At 39.4% G+C, this 19,535-nt stretch overlaps 1 protein-coding gene across 4 annotated transcripts in view; it reads right to left on the bottom strand.

The window, feature by feature from the left end:
* The window catches only part of klhl13 (kelch-like family member 13), a 32,772-nt gene that overhangs the window by 12,385 nt on the left and 852 nt on the right, over nucleotides 1–19,535 (bottom strand). For 2 of the 4 annotated variants that reach the window (XM_068600786.1, XM_068600787.1), the window contains exons 2-5: nucleotides 19,134–19,271; nucleotides 18,503–18,574; nucleotides 1,763–1,904; nucleotides 149–281 (exon numbers count right to left, since the gene is read on the bottom strand). In XM_068600786.1, coding sequence (XP_068456887.1) covers nucleotides 149–281; nucleotides 1,763–1,904; nucleotides 18,503–18,574; nucleotides 19,134–19,174 — 388 coding nt within the window. In that variant the 5' untranslated portion in view covers nucleotides 19,175–19,271. Of the gene's footprint in view, nucleotides 1–148; nucleotides 282–1,762; nucleotides 1,905–15,210; nucleotides 15,551–18,502; nucleotides 18,575–19,133; nucleotides 19,272–19,535 lie in introns of those variants that run through there. The other 2 variants (XM_068600789.1, XM_068600788.1) reach the window with 2 other exon arrangements.

The following is a 19,535-nucleotide window of genomic DNA, read 5'->3' as shown; positions in this document are numbered from 1 at the left end:
CTAAATGAAATGTATATATAAAAACATATTATAAAAAGCAATCGAAAGTATGCTTTATAGTGACAACGAGCACAACCCACACAAATCAACGTAACTGGTCCCAGTCAAATGGCTAACCCCCTGTTGAGCAGATGCTTTGTGGACCCACCTGTGAACATGGCTTTGAAATAGTCGGACGAGGAGGCCATCATGGCGCGGTGTACAGGGAAAGCTTCATCGCCGTCCCCAGCCACCAGCGTGACGTCACATAGTAAACCCTCTATCCTCAGTTGGTCAAATCCCTAAGAGACGAGGAGAAAAGGTCAGGGATACATGTGAGTTATGAGTGTTTCTGGGAGATCAACTGTACACTGGTTTTATACCAAAGAAGTGGATGACGGCGTGTTAGACAAGAGCTTATGGACCCCCCTGGTGTAATCGGGACGTCTGTCTGATCGTTTTCTTGACTGTTTGCACATAAAATAACTGGTAAAGACTTATATGTTTGGAGCTTCAGTATATTATCCTTTTGCAGCTATAAAACATAGTGGGGACATGCACAGCATGGAGGCATTGCCGGTGATATATCAGACTTTGGCTACACAAATTAATTCACTACTTTGTCAGTCTCTTCAGGGAACTAGTTGCAAAACAAATAATAATCCCATTCTTATCCTTAAATCAGAGAGGTTATTAGAGGCTTGAAAAGCTGCAGTGTAAATTTATATGGTGTAGTCTTTAGAGAGTCATATTTTGCAACCACTGTTTAATCGCTTGGCTGCTGCGTAGCTGAGGCCGTCCACACATACGGTCTGAGGTTCTCTTTTCTTAAGCACACTCACTTATCTGCACACCTGATTTCACTGACTACCACATCTTATGCTTTAGTCATTAAGTTAAAAACATCCTTCATCTCCAGGCAGATATTTTGCCACAGCCTATGAGCCTTAAATAGCAGCTCTGAAAGCAAGTCGAAAGAAAACATACATTATACGCTTATTAACATGCAACCAGTCAATAAACTCCTGTAATAAACAACGGGAAACTTGTTTCCAAATGCACAAGCTAACTAAGACCCAGTGAGTGTGCTAACTAACTGTGGCCAAAGAAAAAACCTCATCATTCCCTTTCTGTGCTCGGACACCAAGTGATTAATGTGCAGCAGAAGCAGCCAACATCCATTCATTTTCAATGAGAGCTGGTGACGAAGGGCAGCCAATGCTGTGGCAGCAGCATACAGTGCGATGCCAGCATCGACTACAACACGTCGAGATGGATCTTCAACTTTATACAAATCGGTGGGGACACGATGAAGCAGAAGTGCAGGTTAGAAACCGCCTCTGTCGGACGGTCCCTTTGAAGATTACATGACTTCTTCATCCATAACTTCTTTTAAAGAAGTTTTCCTGAATAATTTATAGGGCAGACTTCTTTTTTGTTTTGCATCCGTTTTATATACATTACACAATGCACCAGTTTTACTCAATTAGCAACTGTTTCGCTCTTTGCTTGTCCTTAATAGGCTAAATTGAATTAGACCATCCAGCTACGTGGGAGTTGTTGTTCCTCGAGCCCTTAAACATAGTTTATTTAGCAAATTAACCAGTTTGTAGTCGTCTACTAGGATAGATCTTTATCTCAAAAGTGATGGTAAGAAATCTGCTTCACCAGCCTGCAACTGGCACAACGCCATACGTTGCTCAAAGGATATTGAAGCAGCAAAATGGAAACATTATTATCAGACAATAATATTTGACTTAACATTCAGTGTCTGAACTCTTACCTGAAGAACCACTGAGCTGTGCGTGTTGCTTGTGAAAAAGCGTGTGTTTCCAGTCTTTGATGCCTGAAGGTGAGCAGAGATGCCCATATCACCATAGCCCAGCGCCACTTTCATGTGAGCGTCGTCGTCCTCCACGAGGGATCTATTGGGAAAAGGAGACAAGTTTTCCCTTCAAAAAGTGTAGCCAAAACACATGTTTCCATCTAATTTTAGCTTATAGAAAGTAGGACAGAGGAGTTTTCAAAGTGACACTACTTAAGGACATATTGGGTGGTGGCAGCCTAATTGTTGGATAAATTGTCACATGAAAGTTGCGGGTTTGCAGGCCTGGAAGAGCAAGAAAGTTTGTGGGAAGAGAAGAAGGCATGCCCTGTACTTCGCAAAGTGCCTTTGGACGAGGAACTGAGTTCCAGCTTTACCAAGGCCACTCCCTGGTCTTAATTATGACGAGCCGCTTCCAGATTTCATGAAAATTAAGTCTTGGAATCAAGAGCTCAGAGTGGATTAGATAAAAGCGACAAAAAAGGTTTCTCTCCATAACATCAGCAATGAAACAGACTTCAAATCAGCTACATGATCATATAATGTTCAGTTGTAAAACATGAAATACCCTCAGAACAAACTACAGCAACTGGTTTATTTCAGCAGTTAATGCACAAACTTTAACTTTTATTTGAAACAATATGTGTTGGGAGTATTGGTTTATTTAGAGCCACTATGATCCAACTGAATTCCTCAGTATAGATGGTTCAGCTACAAGCGGTGCACACGGGTTGGGTTTTGGACCCAAAGCAGCATTTAAATGAAACCATTTGCCATGTGTACACAATGAATTTCATGCTCGAAAAAGCAATTTCCCCAAAAATGCATTGAACTGATTCATGCTCTTTGGATGCCCATTCTTGGGTCAAAATGTCTATTTTGATGTAAGATATATCTCATAAATAAACAAGATGAAATCAAACATTATTATTAAAGCTGACTTTTTAACCACCATTATTATGGAAGATTATTGAAGACGGACTATAAAGCCGTCTCCTTGCGTGTAGTGATAAACAGTGTTTAGCTTCCAGCAGGACGCCGATGCTCTTCGATAAACCGCACAGCCATGTGATGCATCATCTCTCAGAGTTAAATGAGGGCATGAAGGGAAAATTAACCATTTTGAAACAGGCTTCATAGCACTGAAAAGATCATTAGTTTTCAGAAAAGCTGTGACTAAAATAAGGAAACGCAACACATTATTTCTCAGGAAAAACAAACACCTTGGAGACAAAACACTGCTAACGATTGAAGTTAATCAAAGTTTGGTCTCAAAATGTGTGATGGATTCTACACTATGAAGCCTGTTAAGTCTTAATCAGCCCTTTACTAAAGGAGGGAAAAGTCTGCTCCGTGGGAACGTGATATTAGGATTTCCCATTTGTATAGTCCAATTCTTGTGATATTCCTGTGCTCTGGGGCAGTCTGACTAAAATCTAACATAAAGTCCTTAACTGCTCCACAGAGAGAGTGAACGTGGAAAGCAAGTGTGACTCAGAGCCCCAAGGGGAATACTCTCGGGATATGGGCACATTTGGCGCTGACAAAACTGACATTAGAGAATGAAGCTCATTTGGTTAAAAAATAAACACTGTGGATCAACACAATCAGCCAAACATTTGTCATCTGCGATCAAACGGCATTGCGGTCTCTTAAGGTAACATCATCAGCAAACAATGTTGATTGCACTGCTTTTACTGTGATGCCACGCTTCTGTGTAAAGTCTAGAATTATTGCCTTACTGTTGTGTGCCTCCGCCAGCTAGTCACCTTGCAGTTTATATCCATGTCTCTTTACTTCATCACTTTATCCTCTAAGATATTTGTATAGATGCCATAATTAGTGCAAAAAAAAATTAGTTACGGCCAAAAACAGGTTTTTGCGCAAGGTCACAGTGACTTTTACTTTTGCCCTCCAACATTGTAAAGCAGTTCTTAGTTGAGTCCAAGTGAACATTTGTGCCAAGATTGAAGAAATCTCGTTGAGGCTTTACCGAGATACGACGTCCACGTGATCAGTACTTAGGGACGGACAATTCGAAAGAATGTTATTTGCGGGAAAAAGAAGAATTGAGTTGAGGATGGTGGGTATTTTTAAAGGTGAAGTTGATAGAACACCAAACGGAACGAGAGCTTGAGGACTCGTGTGGATTATAGGGCGTCAAACAACCGGCCATGTTTTTAGTCAGCTGTTACACAGAGGGAGGAGCAACGCCCCACATAATGGCCCACACAGATCTACATTTCACACACAGAATAAAAACTGAGCTTAAAATATTACAACTATTCTCCATGCAATATATATATATAGATGACAGAATAGTTACCCAATGTGGCATGTGAGACTTTAAAAAAATTGAAGCTCATTTTCAGATGTAGATTGGCCTGGTTTTGATAAAATATTCTTTCACAAAAAAAAATGGCTTGCTCAGCATAACAGTAAATTTGCGTCTTCAAACAGGCTCGTGAGCCGGCAGTGCTTGTCAGATGTAGAAGACTAATGGTTTTTGGGTGGACTATTTATATAATGAAGAAACTCTAAAGTCCTTGTGTGCATGAACACTTGATGTTTCTGTGGCTGGCAAGAGTGGTTTTTATCATTTGTAAGGAAATGTCCCTTGTGCTTTAAGGGGACGTTATATTATATGCAGCTCTAAATAAAATATAGCTTTTAGATGCTAGAAGATTGTTAATGAAACATATTTAGTCTGATCTCATCTTATGAGTAATCACATACTATGTTAATTATATAACCCTATAATAGGAAGGCAGAGCAGTCTTTATGTAACAGATGCACAGAACATTGAACCTTACAATGCATCATAATATTAATAATGACTATTATTACGAATAATCGCGTATAATGGTTTGTGCATCTGTTACATAAAGACTATGCTGCCAGTCTTTTACTTTACAGGCACAGCTGATTAGAAACTGTCAGTAAATTCTTATGAAGTTGAACATTCTGACAAAAGATCACGATCACAATGCTATAAATAAATATGATACAGAGTAAGAGAAGGCAAGAGAAGGTTTTCTTTGAACACAGTTTAAAAAACGGATTTAGAAGATTTGATGCTAAATATATTCATTAGATCAGGATACTCCGAGACAGAGTAAGGCTGCACTAACGGCTGAATCAATAATCTGCACCAGGTTAAGGATTAATGAGTCATAATTTTCTACCTAAATGCTGACCTGTAAGGACAGAGAATGGAAATCTTCTGTAATGTTTACAACGTGCACATTAATATGAAACAGTCTTGCTTTTAATGATTGTATTAAATAAGAACTATTGCACAATGATTGATTCACTTTAGAGCGCTTGTATGCAGAGACACATTCTCTGTTATGCCGGATGAAAAACATTCAAACCAAAAAGATGCATAATAATGCACAATAACAATATATATTTGCAGTTGCGAGTCACAAAAGGTCACTTGGAGGTGTAACACATTTGTTTACTGCGACACTGTATGCGTTGGCTGCATAATCTGGTTCGAAAAAAAGTAAATCGAGAACAAGTTACATGGCAACTTTTTCAAGGGAAATGTGGGGATGCAAACTTTCCTCCTCTTTTCTTATCAAAGAAACTTGACTTTAGGGCGCCGATGCTCTGAGCCGACCACAAAGCCGACAGGGGCCGACTGATCAAACGTTTTGTGTCACCTCACGTCGCCTCCCATTTTTAAACTTGAACACACCACTAAAACTTCAGCCAGCTAACCGTCAACCACGGTTTCTTTTCAAGACTTTAAAGATTAGACATTTGGGGCTACATGGATACACATTAAGAGAAGGTCAGATGGAATCTACTTGTCATTCTTTCTACATGCTGTACACCAACTGGGGAACAGGTAGGTAGGAAGGCCAATGAGGATACATACGCAACCACAAAGTAAGCACAAAAATGGATATCTGCTATTACAGGAGAGAAGGAAACTACTATTATTGTGGTCACACATGCTTCAGGTCATTTGTATACAAATCTTAATGAATGAAATCTACATGGATTACACGGGGGATGGAATCAGTAAGAGGGTACATTTTCAAAAAAGGGAGATGATCACGGACTATGTCTACGAGGATTCTGTAAACACCACCACAAAACGCTGAGGAGCACTGACACACAGCAAAGGCAATGTACTGGCACATTTACCCTGTCAGGTGGTAAGTCGGACAGGCAGCGAGGAGAGAGTGGGTTGTCCAAACCACAAAGGAGTGTTGGTGGCTGCCGGAACGGAACAAAGAAGACAAAAGCTACAGCATCCCACATAAAAGTTCTGCTCTTCCTAAATGATGTAAAAAAAAAAATAATTAAAAAAATACAAAAAAGGTCCCATGAACATTTAATGGATTACCATTGGTAATCCAATGTGTCGACTACATTTGTTCTGTCCATTATATGCTTTTCTGCCCATGGATCTAGTATTTTGTGGGCTTTTGTGAATATTCTGCTGTTCTTCTGAAAGACAGACTCTGTAGCTGTTGCTGAGGCCCGTTTGAAGATCATCATGCCTAAAGCATTACTGAAGCTCAGCACTGAACAATGCAAAAAAACATTTACTCAACATCAGAGAATATTTCACTCTGAGCCTGTCAAACACCTATTACCAACGCCAGCTATGGGTGTATTTGGAGGTATGTTTTATGTACATTACTTTTACTATAAAAAACACTAATAAAAGTTACTAAAAGAGTAAGATAAACCTTTGTATACATGGAGAAAAACGGTTTTGTTCTTACATAAGTATAGGTTTTAAGCATTTACAACTTTATTAATTCACAACTTCACAAGGCAGATCCTGAGAGGTGAACTGAATGTTTAGAAACAATAGTTTGTAGTGTAATGTAGTTTCACCGCAGCAGCAGATCACAGTGCATTGTTCACTTCTAACAGAATGAGGATGAATTGAATATAAAACCTCAGATAAAACAATGCATTATGATTCATTCTGCTAATCTCTTAGAGGGCATGCTGTTATGTCAAAAGCTTTGAATGAGGGGGGAGGAGATTAAAAAGATAGATGATGAAAAAAAAAAAGCAAGGCATCTTTGGGTTTAAAACACCACTTTATCTCATGCTTATTCATCAGATTAGAAGTTGGCACCTTCCTTGTACCAATTAAGTTGGAGAGGAATCATCACTTGCTATGTATGGTTATGGTGTGGACCTGTTATCAGTTCAGCAATTTCTCATGTTTACTCTACAGACCAATTTAAGTTTACAGCCTCCTAGATTTCATGGCTTTTTCTTCCACAACAAAAACCAGAACATACATTGTTAACTACATCGGAAAGGACAAATACCTGGAATTAAATGCACTTGATCCTATATTCAGGTCTGTGACACAGGAGTAGGAAATGTGTTTAATTTTCACCTGAAGAAGTATTTAGAAGTTGGAGGGTTGAAAAATAAGTAAAGGAGAAACAAAGGTAGCAGTCTATCCAGGTCTTTTATCCCAGTGCAAAGCTTAAAAACATCCTTCTACCAGTGACAGTTTAGCTGAAGCTGAAGTCAACTTGGCATTTTCCCTGCGATGACAGTGGAAGGGTCTTAAAAGATTAATGAGTTTAGCTTTGCTGCCTCGTAATGCTTAGACGTGCACCAATATAAACGTCATTAATCTCATCTATTTCAGGTTCACAACATCTGAAAAACCAACGTCATGTTTCTGCAGCAAAGAACATCGCATGTTTAAATGTCCTGGAAAAATGTGGACATCCATGTTAAAAAGGACAGGCCCACAGGTGTTCAAGTCCGTCCTACACATGTCTCATCTTTTCTGACAAGACCACTGTGTCCAACAATGAATTTACAGTGCTGTCATACCTGAGATACAGCGAGCGACTAGATGTGAGGGAATACTGGTGTAAGTCCTCATTGTGTCAGTTCCTGGGCTTGGCTTCAAAAGGATTGTTTAACCACATGAGACAGGAAGAACAACCCCCCCCTTACCCTTCCCAAAAAAGCCAAAAATCAAAAATAAAATGCACTTACTGCCAATGAAAAATTGATTGCAGCCCATTATTCTTGGACTAATTTTTCCACAAACTGCATTACACGGACATTTTAAAAGTTTTGAATTGCTTACAGCTACACTGGACTTATGTGACCTATTGTTTTAGAAGGAACACAGGAAGAGCCCGAGAGCAAAAACAGACAGTACAAAACAAAAGGATACCTCTACCACCCACAAGACTCCTCCAGTCTGTCTGCTGTCCTCATCACACACATACTGCAGCAGCCGAACCCCAAGCAGACTGAGCAATGGCAGACGCCTAAAGTGAAGGATCTTCTCAATCGCTGAGCGCAGCAATACAACAACGCTACGTGGTGAGCAGCTTCTGCTCCTCGGGGGGGAAACAAAGCTCATGACGCAGTAGTGCTTAAGTACACTTATTAGTAGTGCAGAAAAAGAAACAACAACTTTATAAATCAACTGTATTTTCAAATGGCCAGTCAAAACACGGTGTTAATTTGTGTTGTATTGAGTTATAGTCATAAAAAGGAGGGGAGTTTTTTGCAACACCTTCCAATATTATGCAACACAATACATCTGTACCACAGACCAAGACCACAGCCTCAAATCATTACTATAGCAACGATGCTGCAGCAGAAAACACTGCTGTGGCTCAAGCGGACTCAAGCTGACAGTACAGTGTCACTTGGATCTCTAATACTGCAGTGTGTGTGTGTCCTAAATATGTTTTGCTCACCTGTAAGAGCACTTAAGACTTTTTACACAAATTAAGGGACAAGATTAAACGCGCTAAATGATTATCCAACAGGTTATTGCCTTCTCGCCCATAAACATGCAGAAATTCAGAAGCTGCTTCTCCACCTTTCGTGCAGCAACACTTTTTTTTCCCCCTCCTTCAACACAACTGAAAAATTAACAACTGGGAGGGAAAAAAAAGTGTGAACATTTCAGAGCATTGGGTGCAGCTCTTGTTTCACACATCAGGATGCAGGAAGGCAGAGAAAGGGTGGTAGTTGCGCCGTCTTAAAATTCTTCCCTCATCGCGTCTTCAATTCCGTCAAACAGACTTCGGAGCATCTAAAATGAGACAAAGGATCTGCTGGATGGATCGCAGTATGAAAATGTTCATATTAATGAATACAGCCATTTGTTTTTAAACAAGATTTGCACTACTCCATTTTTTGTATTTCATCCATTCACAGAATTCTAGCAAAAAAAAGAAAGTGATCACTGATCGGACTATTCAAACATCTGTGTTCCACGTGTCTGACGAACACAGTTTGCTCTGCCCGTTGTGGTACAATTGGCACTTCCCTAATTAATACTTTGGCTTAACCAACTGAATGGATGGAATGTACTAGTCAATTGTTGGAAATCATACATGGAATTTTGATTTTAAAATAGATTAGCATGGATTGAAGTGTTACAATGGAATTAAATGTGGAAACAATTGGAGAGAAAGAGAAAGTGTTCCAGTATTTATGAGGGTGTCTTTATGAGCTTTAATAAAAGTGCCCTGAAAATCTGCAATATGATAAACAAAACATGTGAAAATAAACCTGGAGGATGTCACCAAATATATATTGACAGATGAGATGAATTTGATGAGTTTCATGATTATGTTATGCATTCTATTAAGCATTAGGTCCACTGCTATTTTCAAAGTATTTGCAGCTCACTCCATATTGAACAAACTATCCACGATCTCCAGATAATTGCTCCAATCATGCTTTTAATCTTAGTAATTTGTCCATTATAATGAGTCTCTAATTACACTTTATAATCAAAGAGCACTTAAGGCCAGAGCTTTTGCATCAAAGAGGGCTGAGGAGTTTCTGAGTACTTTAAATTATATTTAAAAAAATATTTTCAAACTGTACCACAAGCAGTTAAACCAAACAAGCTTTAGAACGTGTGGGTGGAGTGGACAATCTGTCGACATGTACCAAATGCCTAATCAACCTTAAAGATGCCGTTTGAAGGAACACGACCCGGCTGAGTGTGAGTGTGTGTGTGTGTGTAAACCAGAAAGAACAACAACAGCCAGTATAATACTAATTTGTGTATTGGATTACTTCCATCTCTTTTTTTTGGAAGAAGTGGCTACAAAATACACTGAACGGTGTCGTCACTGCAGACGTGGAGAGTTATTCAGCTATTGCAGGCTCAGGAGATGCAAATCCAAGGACTGAATCTAGAGACTAAACAAAAAGGCTAGAAATCGGTCAAAGCAATGGGGAATCGGACACGTCAGCAACTTTTTGCTAGAGCTCAAGTAAGTAGAGAGGAATAACTTTGCATACAAAAGGGGCTTAATCTCACTGTAACAATCTAAACAAGGATGTACAATTAATTGCAGATCCTTCCATGAGCATATAGGTCAGCAATATTTAACTTTTTACATATTTTGAATCCCCCTTTACAGTCCTAGTGTGGTAGACTTACCACCTCGGAATTTACAATATGCAACTACGTAAGCAGGGTAAAAGATACTGGGGAAGGCACTTCAGTGGGAATCAGTGGAAGAAATATATACCGCTACAAAAAAACATTTTTGAAAAATGAGAAGAAAAAAAAAAAAAGGGTCCGAACACAGAATAATCTATTTCGATAGGAATTTTGGGAACCTCTTCCGTTGATGACTTGGCACCTATGTGAGGCTCATTTGCTTAAACTAGCTCATTACCCAGCAGACGTAGCTCGCTTGCTAATTCCACCATGCTGTAATGCTACACTGGTCACAAGAAGATGAGCTGAACAGCAGGGTGGTGGCTAGTGGCAGGGCTCGCTGTTTCTGTAGTCTCACCTGACTGAACTCAGTTGATGCTCTGCCAGACTGGCTGTGCTTCCCCGAGGGCCCTTCAATGAAAACAAATGATCCCCGTGTGGATATTGCATTTTGAACAAAATATAGCCACGGCTCAGCGACAACTACATGTCCGTTCCAAACAGCGGGTCAATTAAAAAAAAAGGCACTAAAGTTGCTAAATATTAAAACTATGACTCATTTAAAAACAAATGGCAGATGTTGCACTGAGGAAGGGGGAATTCCATATTCTTTTTTTTCAAGGAAATAATTAAGCATGTTTATTAAGAACGTTAAATGAAATTGATCATATAAATGTTACACATCACAATGATCAGTGTGTATCCAGCCTGGCCATTAGAGGCCATGTTAATGACTCACTTGTCTTATTTAGCTGATGTGGCAAACCAGCTGATGATATGCTTCCATTAAAATGGACAAGCTAACGCGTGTTAAAAATGAGACACACAATGCAGCGATACGTTCTGACAACAGCCCCGAAATAAACATCTCCCGTAGATTCAAATAACGTGTACCACTTCTTTAAGAACGTGCTGTTATCCATACTATAAAAAGAGATAGTTTGGAGGTTTTTAAAGTGGGGTTGTATGAGGTACTCATCAATTGTGTGTTACCTAAAGTAGATGACAGTCAGGAATTGCAACATGGATCATCACCACCTATTTTGGCTCCCTAAAAGAAAGACCGACCAAAACCAAATCCCAATCCCAATCAGTTTAAGTGTACGCTACATTTTGGTTATTTTCCCCGCTCTACCTTACAGAGAGACAACCATCACTGAAGAGGACTAGCCGTCTCCATCTATGGTCACAGTTTCCCAACGGATTCTGGTGGCTGTGGCGAGTAGATAGAAAAAGCTTTAGTTCCCCACCGTAAACATCAACTGTATAGCTGTCTCACCGCAAGATAATCCAGCTCAGATATTCTAAATATAGCGTAGACTTAAACTGGCCCTGTCTTTTGGATGTTCAAAATACATTGCTTTGCCCCCGTGAGGTAACGCCTGTCTGCTTCTCCAAGATGGTGGCATGCCAACCGTCATCTACAGTAGCTTATACACAGACTGTGGACAACTACCTCGCACAACCCCATTTAAAAACATCCGAATGGTCCCTTTAATGTCTCAATTTGTGATCCGGCTGTACTTAAACTGTACAGTATGTTAGCTCAGAACAGCATTGTAGTTTTAACATCTCTGCTGGCATATCATCCCTGACTGAGTCCAATTAACACATAAGAAATATCTGGTGAGACTCTTGAGAATAACTTCACTGTCTTATGTATTTTTTTAAAATAAAAATGTCTTTTTTTGTCAGATGATGTTCAAAGTCAAAATAAAAAAGTGACAATGAGCTCTTATTCACTCTGATGCCAGCTTTCAAATCAACATTGTTTCTATTATTTTATAATGGATAAATTGCTTAATTAATCAAATACAATAATGCAAGTTGGTGAGACCTCAGGAGACTGCAGGAATCATCTCATAACAGTAGCGCAGAGAATTCAGCAGCAGGACTTGACAGCCACATGAGACATATGAAGTATCTACATTCACAAATATCTGTTTGAGAGACGTTAAAATCTTTCATTTTACTTACAGCTGTACAATCTGCATGGAATTGAATTTGGTCCCACTGGCTTTAATTACAATCTTAACATTAAAAATACCTTGTTAAGTCTTAAGTCATTTTAGCAGCAGCCTGCATGTTTTAGAGAAGGTTATATTTTCTTAAGCTGCTATTCTACCAAACAAAACACACACACATGGATCAGTAGAACCAAAGGACAGCAGTAGATAAATCACTTTGAGACTTTAATGTGCTGAAGGAAAACATGAAGGTCAGAATGTGCAAGATGTGATTTCATTTTTAGATTTCCTTTGAAGGATTGATTTTCTCATTCCCATTTTGCCTCAATGAGATTGTTGACAGAAAACAGAGAGAGAGAGAGAGAAAGAGAGGGGGAGGGAGCGAGGGTATGTGCTAAAGGTCCCTGACTGGAATCCAACAGGCTCTGCCGCAGTTGAGGTTGCTGGCTCACCATGACGCCTCTAAGAGGTGATTACTATAGACAGCAGTCACACATATGTTAAATGCCTTGTACTGAACCGCTGTAAGATGAGGGATGACATTCATTTCAAAGACTTCAAACCCAATGAGGTTTACTGCGCAGAGGATTATTCTATGGGCTGTACAAGCAGTGAACCCTAACCATTCCTTGCTAGGATGAAACCTGCACCGCAGGCAATTCTTCAGTCTATCTATAGATTAGGGCGGTTTCAAAAACAGGCAAGCACATTGTGAAAACAAAATCATAATTATTTATAAATCAAGTATGACAGATATTTCAAAAACTCTTGTGCGACCCTCCATCATTCTGCTGCTTTATTTACAAAGATTTCCCGAGCTGCATACCAAGTTAAAAGTGTCTCTAAAGTCAACGGGAAAGTCACACCACCCGAAGGGCCTATAAAGAGGGACTTCTCCCTGACCACAGAAGAACCTATAATTGGGGCCCCAATATCAGGCTGCCTAAAAACCCAGCTCACAATATACACGTTTCAAAATAGTAAGTGGTTGGGAGGGCAGAGCCACACTGGGCAGAATGAGGTGGAGCCTCAAGGCTTGAATGTGCATTACTTGCTAGTGTGTGTGTGCAATCTCGTGTGAAGACACGCAGCGACTTAAGTACACTTAATGCACTCTCGCCCTTGCATTCTCATTGGTCGAGTTATCTTAGTCCTTTGGTGTTACGGTCCTGCATACAGTCTCTGACTTGGTCCTGATTGATGCTGCAGCGGGAGGAGGATGCTGATAACACACAGTAGTGTTCAGAAATAAGCTAAAAAAGATTATCTGTCAAGATAAGAAAGCCTGAGATTTAATCTAATTGAGTACACTACACAGAAATGGCACATGGCAGGTCTGTCTATTTATATAGAAATTCAAAATTATATAGCAAATATAAACATCTGCAAACATACAACAATAACATTTAAATGTTCCAGAATAAATAAATACATTCCAAGGAGGTTCATGACTTTAAAAAATCTGTACAAACCAGAAAGAAATATGTTTTGGTCCCTATGTGTGGCTATATTTGAAAGGCGCTTTCTTACACACCAAAAACTCAAACAAATCACCAACAATGATGCACAGTTAAGATATCTGCTGACTGGAATATGTTTAAATGTTCATGGCTGAGATTAAGATTTACATAGAGACTACATTAAGAAATAAAACAGTTTGAGCCCCATCTATGAAAGATCCTATCATACAGTGGTGGAAATTAAGCTAAAATAACTGGAAGGTTGCTCATTTGATCAGTCTGATAAAATCTGGGTGGGAAGGTGAAAAAAAGAGCTTCTCCCTCAATTGCTACAACCACTACGGTGCCCTTGAGCAAGGCCCTTAACCCTCCCAACTATTCCAGTAGAGCTGCTCAGTGGTCAACAGAGAAGACTGGTAGAACTGGACAGCTTCCAGGTGTGAATGTATGTATGTATGTATGTATGTATGTATGTATGTATGTATGTATGTATGTATGTATGTATGCATTCATGCATGTATGTATGTGTATCAGGGTGTTCCAGATAAACTGCAAAGATGAAAACTAAAATGACCGAGTCAATAGTGCCAATAGTGAAGCATTCATCAATTCATTTTGTAAAGTGCTTACAAAGGGAGATGGTTTTGACAAGTTGTCCTTAAGGTTTCCTCCCGTAGGGACTATATAGTAAATGTACATATTTATTACATTTAGAACTAGCCATGTTGCAGATGTTACCCATTTCACTGGGGAAAAAGCAGAGGACTCTCTTGCTGGTATGCAGTAATGTTTAAAATAAACATGTCTGTAAAACTAGCAAAATTAAGCTCTTAAGCTCATAAGTAAAGCCGCATGATAACTGGAGACTGCATAAATCCAATTTTGTAAAAACCCACCCAAGTAAGCCTATAAAAATGACCTTAAGGCCATCAGCTAGCCTAGCTTGCCATGAAAACTGTGTTGTTTTCAAGGTTTTTGGTTCTCACAACTGTGCAGGCTGATGGCACGTTACAAAAGTCAACCAAGACACTTGTCCATTTCAGCAGAGCACAGGAAACGGGGGATAAAGCGAGAGGATGGCAAGCGGCGGTGAGAGGCACTTTCATTCTACCCTCCCCCCTCCTGAACAGTAGCAGATGACAATAGCTTCTAAACCAGGGCACGCCAGACATCCTGACAAAGGCAGGCTCCTCCCAAGCTGCTGAGTCCCTGCTCCCAAATAAACATAGCCACAGGGAGAGGGCAAGAGTCGGGGATGTGGTGCTTGCCATGTCCTGACTAGCGGCAAAATGACTCCTTCTACCCGGGAGCAAAGCACTCTGCCAGCAAACCACAAAATGCATGCAGGGCAAGGCAAATCTCCTGACACACGACCAGGCTCGAACGCAGCATTTTGCCCAATTAGGGCTGCAACAAACAAAAAAAATGTGTCACAATATTTTACGCAAAAAAAAAAAGAGAAAAAAAAAAAAGAGAAATGAGGAAAAACTGAAAGGTAAACTCATCTCCACAACGGAATAATGAGAATGCTATGAAGCTCGTACTCACATGTAGGCAGGTGAAAGGGGTGAGGACCTGGATGTCTTAAGAACGGGTACTGGGAATTTCCAGCTGACAGGAGAACCGCTTTTCCATTTTAACGGCATGTTGTTGTCACCAGACTGGTGCTACAGCAAAACCAGCAGCAAAGACCATTTCCATGAAAAGGTTTCCAACGCAGTCTTCCATCCCACTCTGCCCACACCATTTAAGGAGGAGGGAGAGCAGCAGCAGCAGCAGCTACAGAAATACACTGGGAGAGGCAGCGCAGGCTACAGTCAGGGTTGTGACTTTAGCAGCAGCACTGAGAAGCCAATAGATTGCATCCACCACGACTACTTGCCCTGCTGCATTCACGGTCGGCTCGTGGTAGAAAGAGGTTGGGGGGAGTGGGGGGAGAGAGAGAGAAGCCCAGCCTTCCCATCACCCCTTTCATGGTTTACGAAAAGCCCAGTAGCTGAGCAACAGTGCCACCTTGTTAAAGGAGTTGTGATTACAGTTCTGGACTTGGATCTCTCCTCCACATAAAACACATGGAAGAGATATAAAGAAGTATAAGAAGGGAAGAACATGTTTTTGTGACATTCACACAACTATATTATGTGGAATCCAATACATGTGCAATCCTCTAAGATTTAACATGGAGTTTTGTGGATTTCATTAGATGTGGGAAAAATTTAATTTGTATCAGTGAAATAAATAAAATCTACAAAAGAGAAATCTTTAACTATCCGATGACACCCAGACATTTCCTGTGCGTTGAAGTGGGTATTAAGTGTTTCACAAAAACAAAAAGAACTATTGATGCACGTTGGAAACCACTTATAGTGACAAAAGATGGAATAGAATCATTCCTATACAAATGCTTACATTTTGTATTATTTGCTTAAAGTAATCCTCAGTGTTTTCTTGGGGTCTTTTCATACATAACAGTTGAAGACAACTTAAGTCATTTTGAGAGTGAGAGAGTGAGTGTGAGTGAGAGAGCGATTTAGAGATATGTGCGTGGGGAATGCACATGTGGTTGAAGCCGCCAGTAAAACAATTAAAGTTGTGTTTAAAACAGCTGTATTGTATTTTGAAACAGTCAATACAATTCAGTAAATAGCATTCAATACTTAGTCTGATACAAAAAGGTAAATTATATGGTAAGCTGAATAGAAAATGTGGTTGTACCAGACTATAATTTTGACTTGAACAGGTTTCCACTACATTATTTTTCTTGTGGATGTAGTTGTCAAATGCCAAAGAATTTAAATTGGTATTATATTTTCACCATAAGTCTTGTCACCATTGTATTCCAAGTTTCAAAACTTGGGAGAAAAGCACTGGCCAATTAACAGCTAATTCTGAAAAATCCCTCGACTTAAAATGTAGGTTTTTTTCCACATCATTTTTGGACGCGGCTGTGTTTTGTGCTTTGGTGGAACGGCACAGACGGTGATATAAATGAGTAGTATTCTGGAGCATTCATGAGCAGAGCCAGTCATAGTCAGCCAAGTGCAATCCTTGTGAGGCAATAGAGGTGTACTAACACAGTTCAACAAACTGCTTATGAACTTAAAGAATGTTGTAAAGTGCTAGAAAATGCGGATACCAATTTTATGAACTCCACAGGATTAAGTTATGCAATTCATATTTTGCTAACCAAAGACTGTGAGCGTTCTTAGCCTTGCTTTAACGAATCACCACGACCCTGGAGTGGGTATCAGACTGTGCTGTTAGAAAATGTAGGGAGCACCCCTCACTAGCCCTAACCTACCTTTAAGATGCTCTACTCTTAAGGAAAACACTTATCGCAAATGAGAGGGTGCAGCACTGAACCAGCCGTTAGAATCAGAAAAAGAGAAAAATGTATTCACATCTCACTGAAAACACAAGTTGCCATGCCTATCGTCTTGCCCCACTTTTATCAAATCAATTAGATTTGTTGGATTACTGTGCAAGAGATTAAGAAATAGCAATGCCTGATGTAATGCACAATACATAATAACATTAACATGGTCATATCAGGGAAAAGTGAATCTTTAAAACTATCTAAAAGTGCACAGGAACTGTTATCTAAAAAAAATATTTCTGTTTAACTACCCCTCTTATCAGCCAATGACAAAAAAACATCAGGATAATATGAAACAATATAACTATTAAGACTCAGAAGTCCACGGTAATTCAAAATAAATGTCCTCTTTATCCATGTTTAACAGAGATTGATTGCTTTATCGATGTAGGAAACTGCCCCTCTGTGCATAGCAAAGGTCATATGTTCTATACAACTGAACAAATGATGAAAAAAACAATACACCGAAGGAAAGAACTGCTCTTTTATTCATTTAAACCAGTCAACGTTTAATTCTATTATCAGCTATTTATGTTCCAGAACTGCCCATCCAGTTGGTGTAGTGTCTCACCCACCTCCACAGTCACAATTCTGTCGATGACCAAAAGGAGACAGATTGGATCCAACACACACACAAACTATCAGGCAAGCTCCTTTCCCCCGTATTTTCATGTGATGGTCTAATTTTAAAATGCCTTGAAAATGCAACTATTTGGTGCTACTGAGAAAAAGGTATACAAGCAATAAAACACAAACAATCAAACAACGGTGTAACCAATTTCCCTCTGTCGCCAGAAAAACTTGCCCAAAATGTGTTCTCCTTAACTGTAATTTTCTCTCTCGCAATGGAAGATACAGAATTTATCTTGATACATTTATGCTATTCCATAACTCTGCATCATTTGCTGATATTCTGTTGGAAGTTGAAAATAAACAGCATTATCCAACACAGTTTATATTATGCAAATTAATCTCCCACATCTTGTCAGCTTGTAAAAGGATTTGTATTTTTTCCAGCACCAACATTGTGCCCAGTTGAAAAACCCCTATTTTAGTGCATATAACCCAAAAGCAGCAGTTCTCTACCTTGTTGATGAGTACTATGCTATACTGCTTTTCTTTCTTACAATCTAATCAGGGATTACCCGATTAACGACTCCAATTCCAGGCAGAAGCTGTTTCCTATCCCCGACTAACAGAACTAGGTAGGTTCTGCTACTGTCTACAATTTAAGAATTACAATGAACCATCAATTCAGAGTCAAAAGTAGATTTTTTTTAAATAGGCAAAGTCATTCTGCCAGGTTACAAAACAGCTACTGTTAACAGATACAGTTGTACACTTTTTGACAGAATAATGGTGCAGTGCCATTTAGCACCATACTAAAATGTATACAGTTGAAGTCCACTAAGACACATATTTACAGTTACCAGCGATATAATGAAATGAGACATTGCACATTACCTGTCATGTAGTCCAATGGGCATTGCCTCCCCTCTGTGTACAGGGTGCTCCATACCCTCACCAAAACCACACCTCAAAAACATGAAAATTGTACTTTAAAATTTGAATGGAGTATTTTGTAAAAAAAATATATATACATATATATATACACATATATTAAACATTACATTTCACCTAATAAAAGCAAAATGAAGCAGTTACATAAAGACACATTTCAATCAAAAACTTGCAAGTCAGTTGTATGTCTGCACTTTGAACTAAACTTCCTTTTTTATATTGTATATATTGTATATATATATAGTCTGCACACTATGTACGTTACAATGTAGTGCCTAATTTGTACAATATCTCAGTGTTTCCATACAATTAGTCATGCATATAAGTTTTCGGGAATTTGGTACTCTTATCTCCAAATGATACACATATCACAAAAGTATTATTTTACAACATATTACAAGTAATGCCCACCATCATTTAAACTGGAACATGTTTTAAATGTTCTGATTAGGACTAATAATGGACCACAGACTGAGTAAATATCAAGAAGTTGGCTTCCAGGTTTACCCTGAAAGCAAACACGCGTGTCTGTGACAGACGTCAGATCATCACATAGCACCTGTGGCCTCATTACCTCTCGAGTGGGGCGATTAACTCAAAGTAATGCGAACACATTTGCGTTCATCTTCCTTCTGGATGCAAAACGTCCCACAGAAGAAGTTGATGGCGAGGCGCGTGGGCTTTCTTTCTTTGACCCCCCCAAATCTCCTTCCTGAAACGTGACAGTGGCGTCATATATTTCCAACTTGTTGCTTCACACAGAACTAGGCTAATTGAAGCTAAAAATATCTGCGATTCTTGACAGAACCTTCCTCGTGTTCAGCGATGTGATGCGCACAATGAAGGGCGAACTACGTATGGGTGTTTTTAAAAAGAACAACACAATGATAAATGGTTCACACGTCAATTTGGATGCAAATCAAAGTTGCCTCACTATTTTCGGTTCCTGACGTTATAAACGCTATGAAAAGGGACG

The sequence above is a fragment of the Clinocottus analis genome, unplaced genomic scaffold (genome assembly GCF_023055335.1).
Source record: "Clinocottus analis isolate CAN_PGR_092001 unplaced genomic scaffold, fCliAna1.0.p SCAF_5, whole genome shotgun sequence".
Classification (NCBI taxonomy): domain Eukaryota; kingdom Metazoa; phylum Chordata; class Actinopteri; order Perciformes; family Cottidae; genus Clinocottus; species Clinocottus analis.
This window is presented reverse-complemented; position numbering and strand designations above follow the sequence as displayed.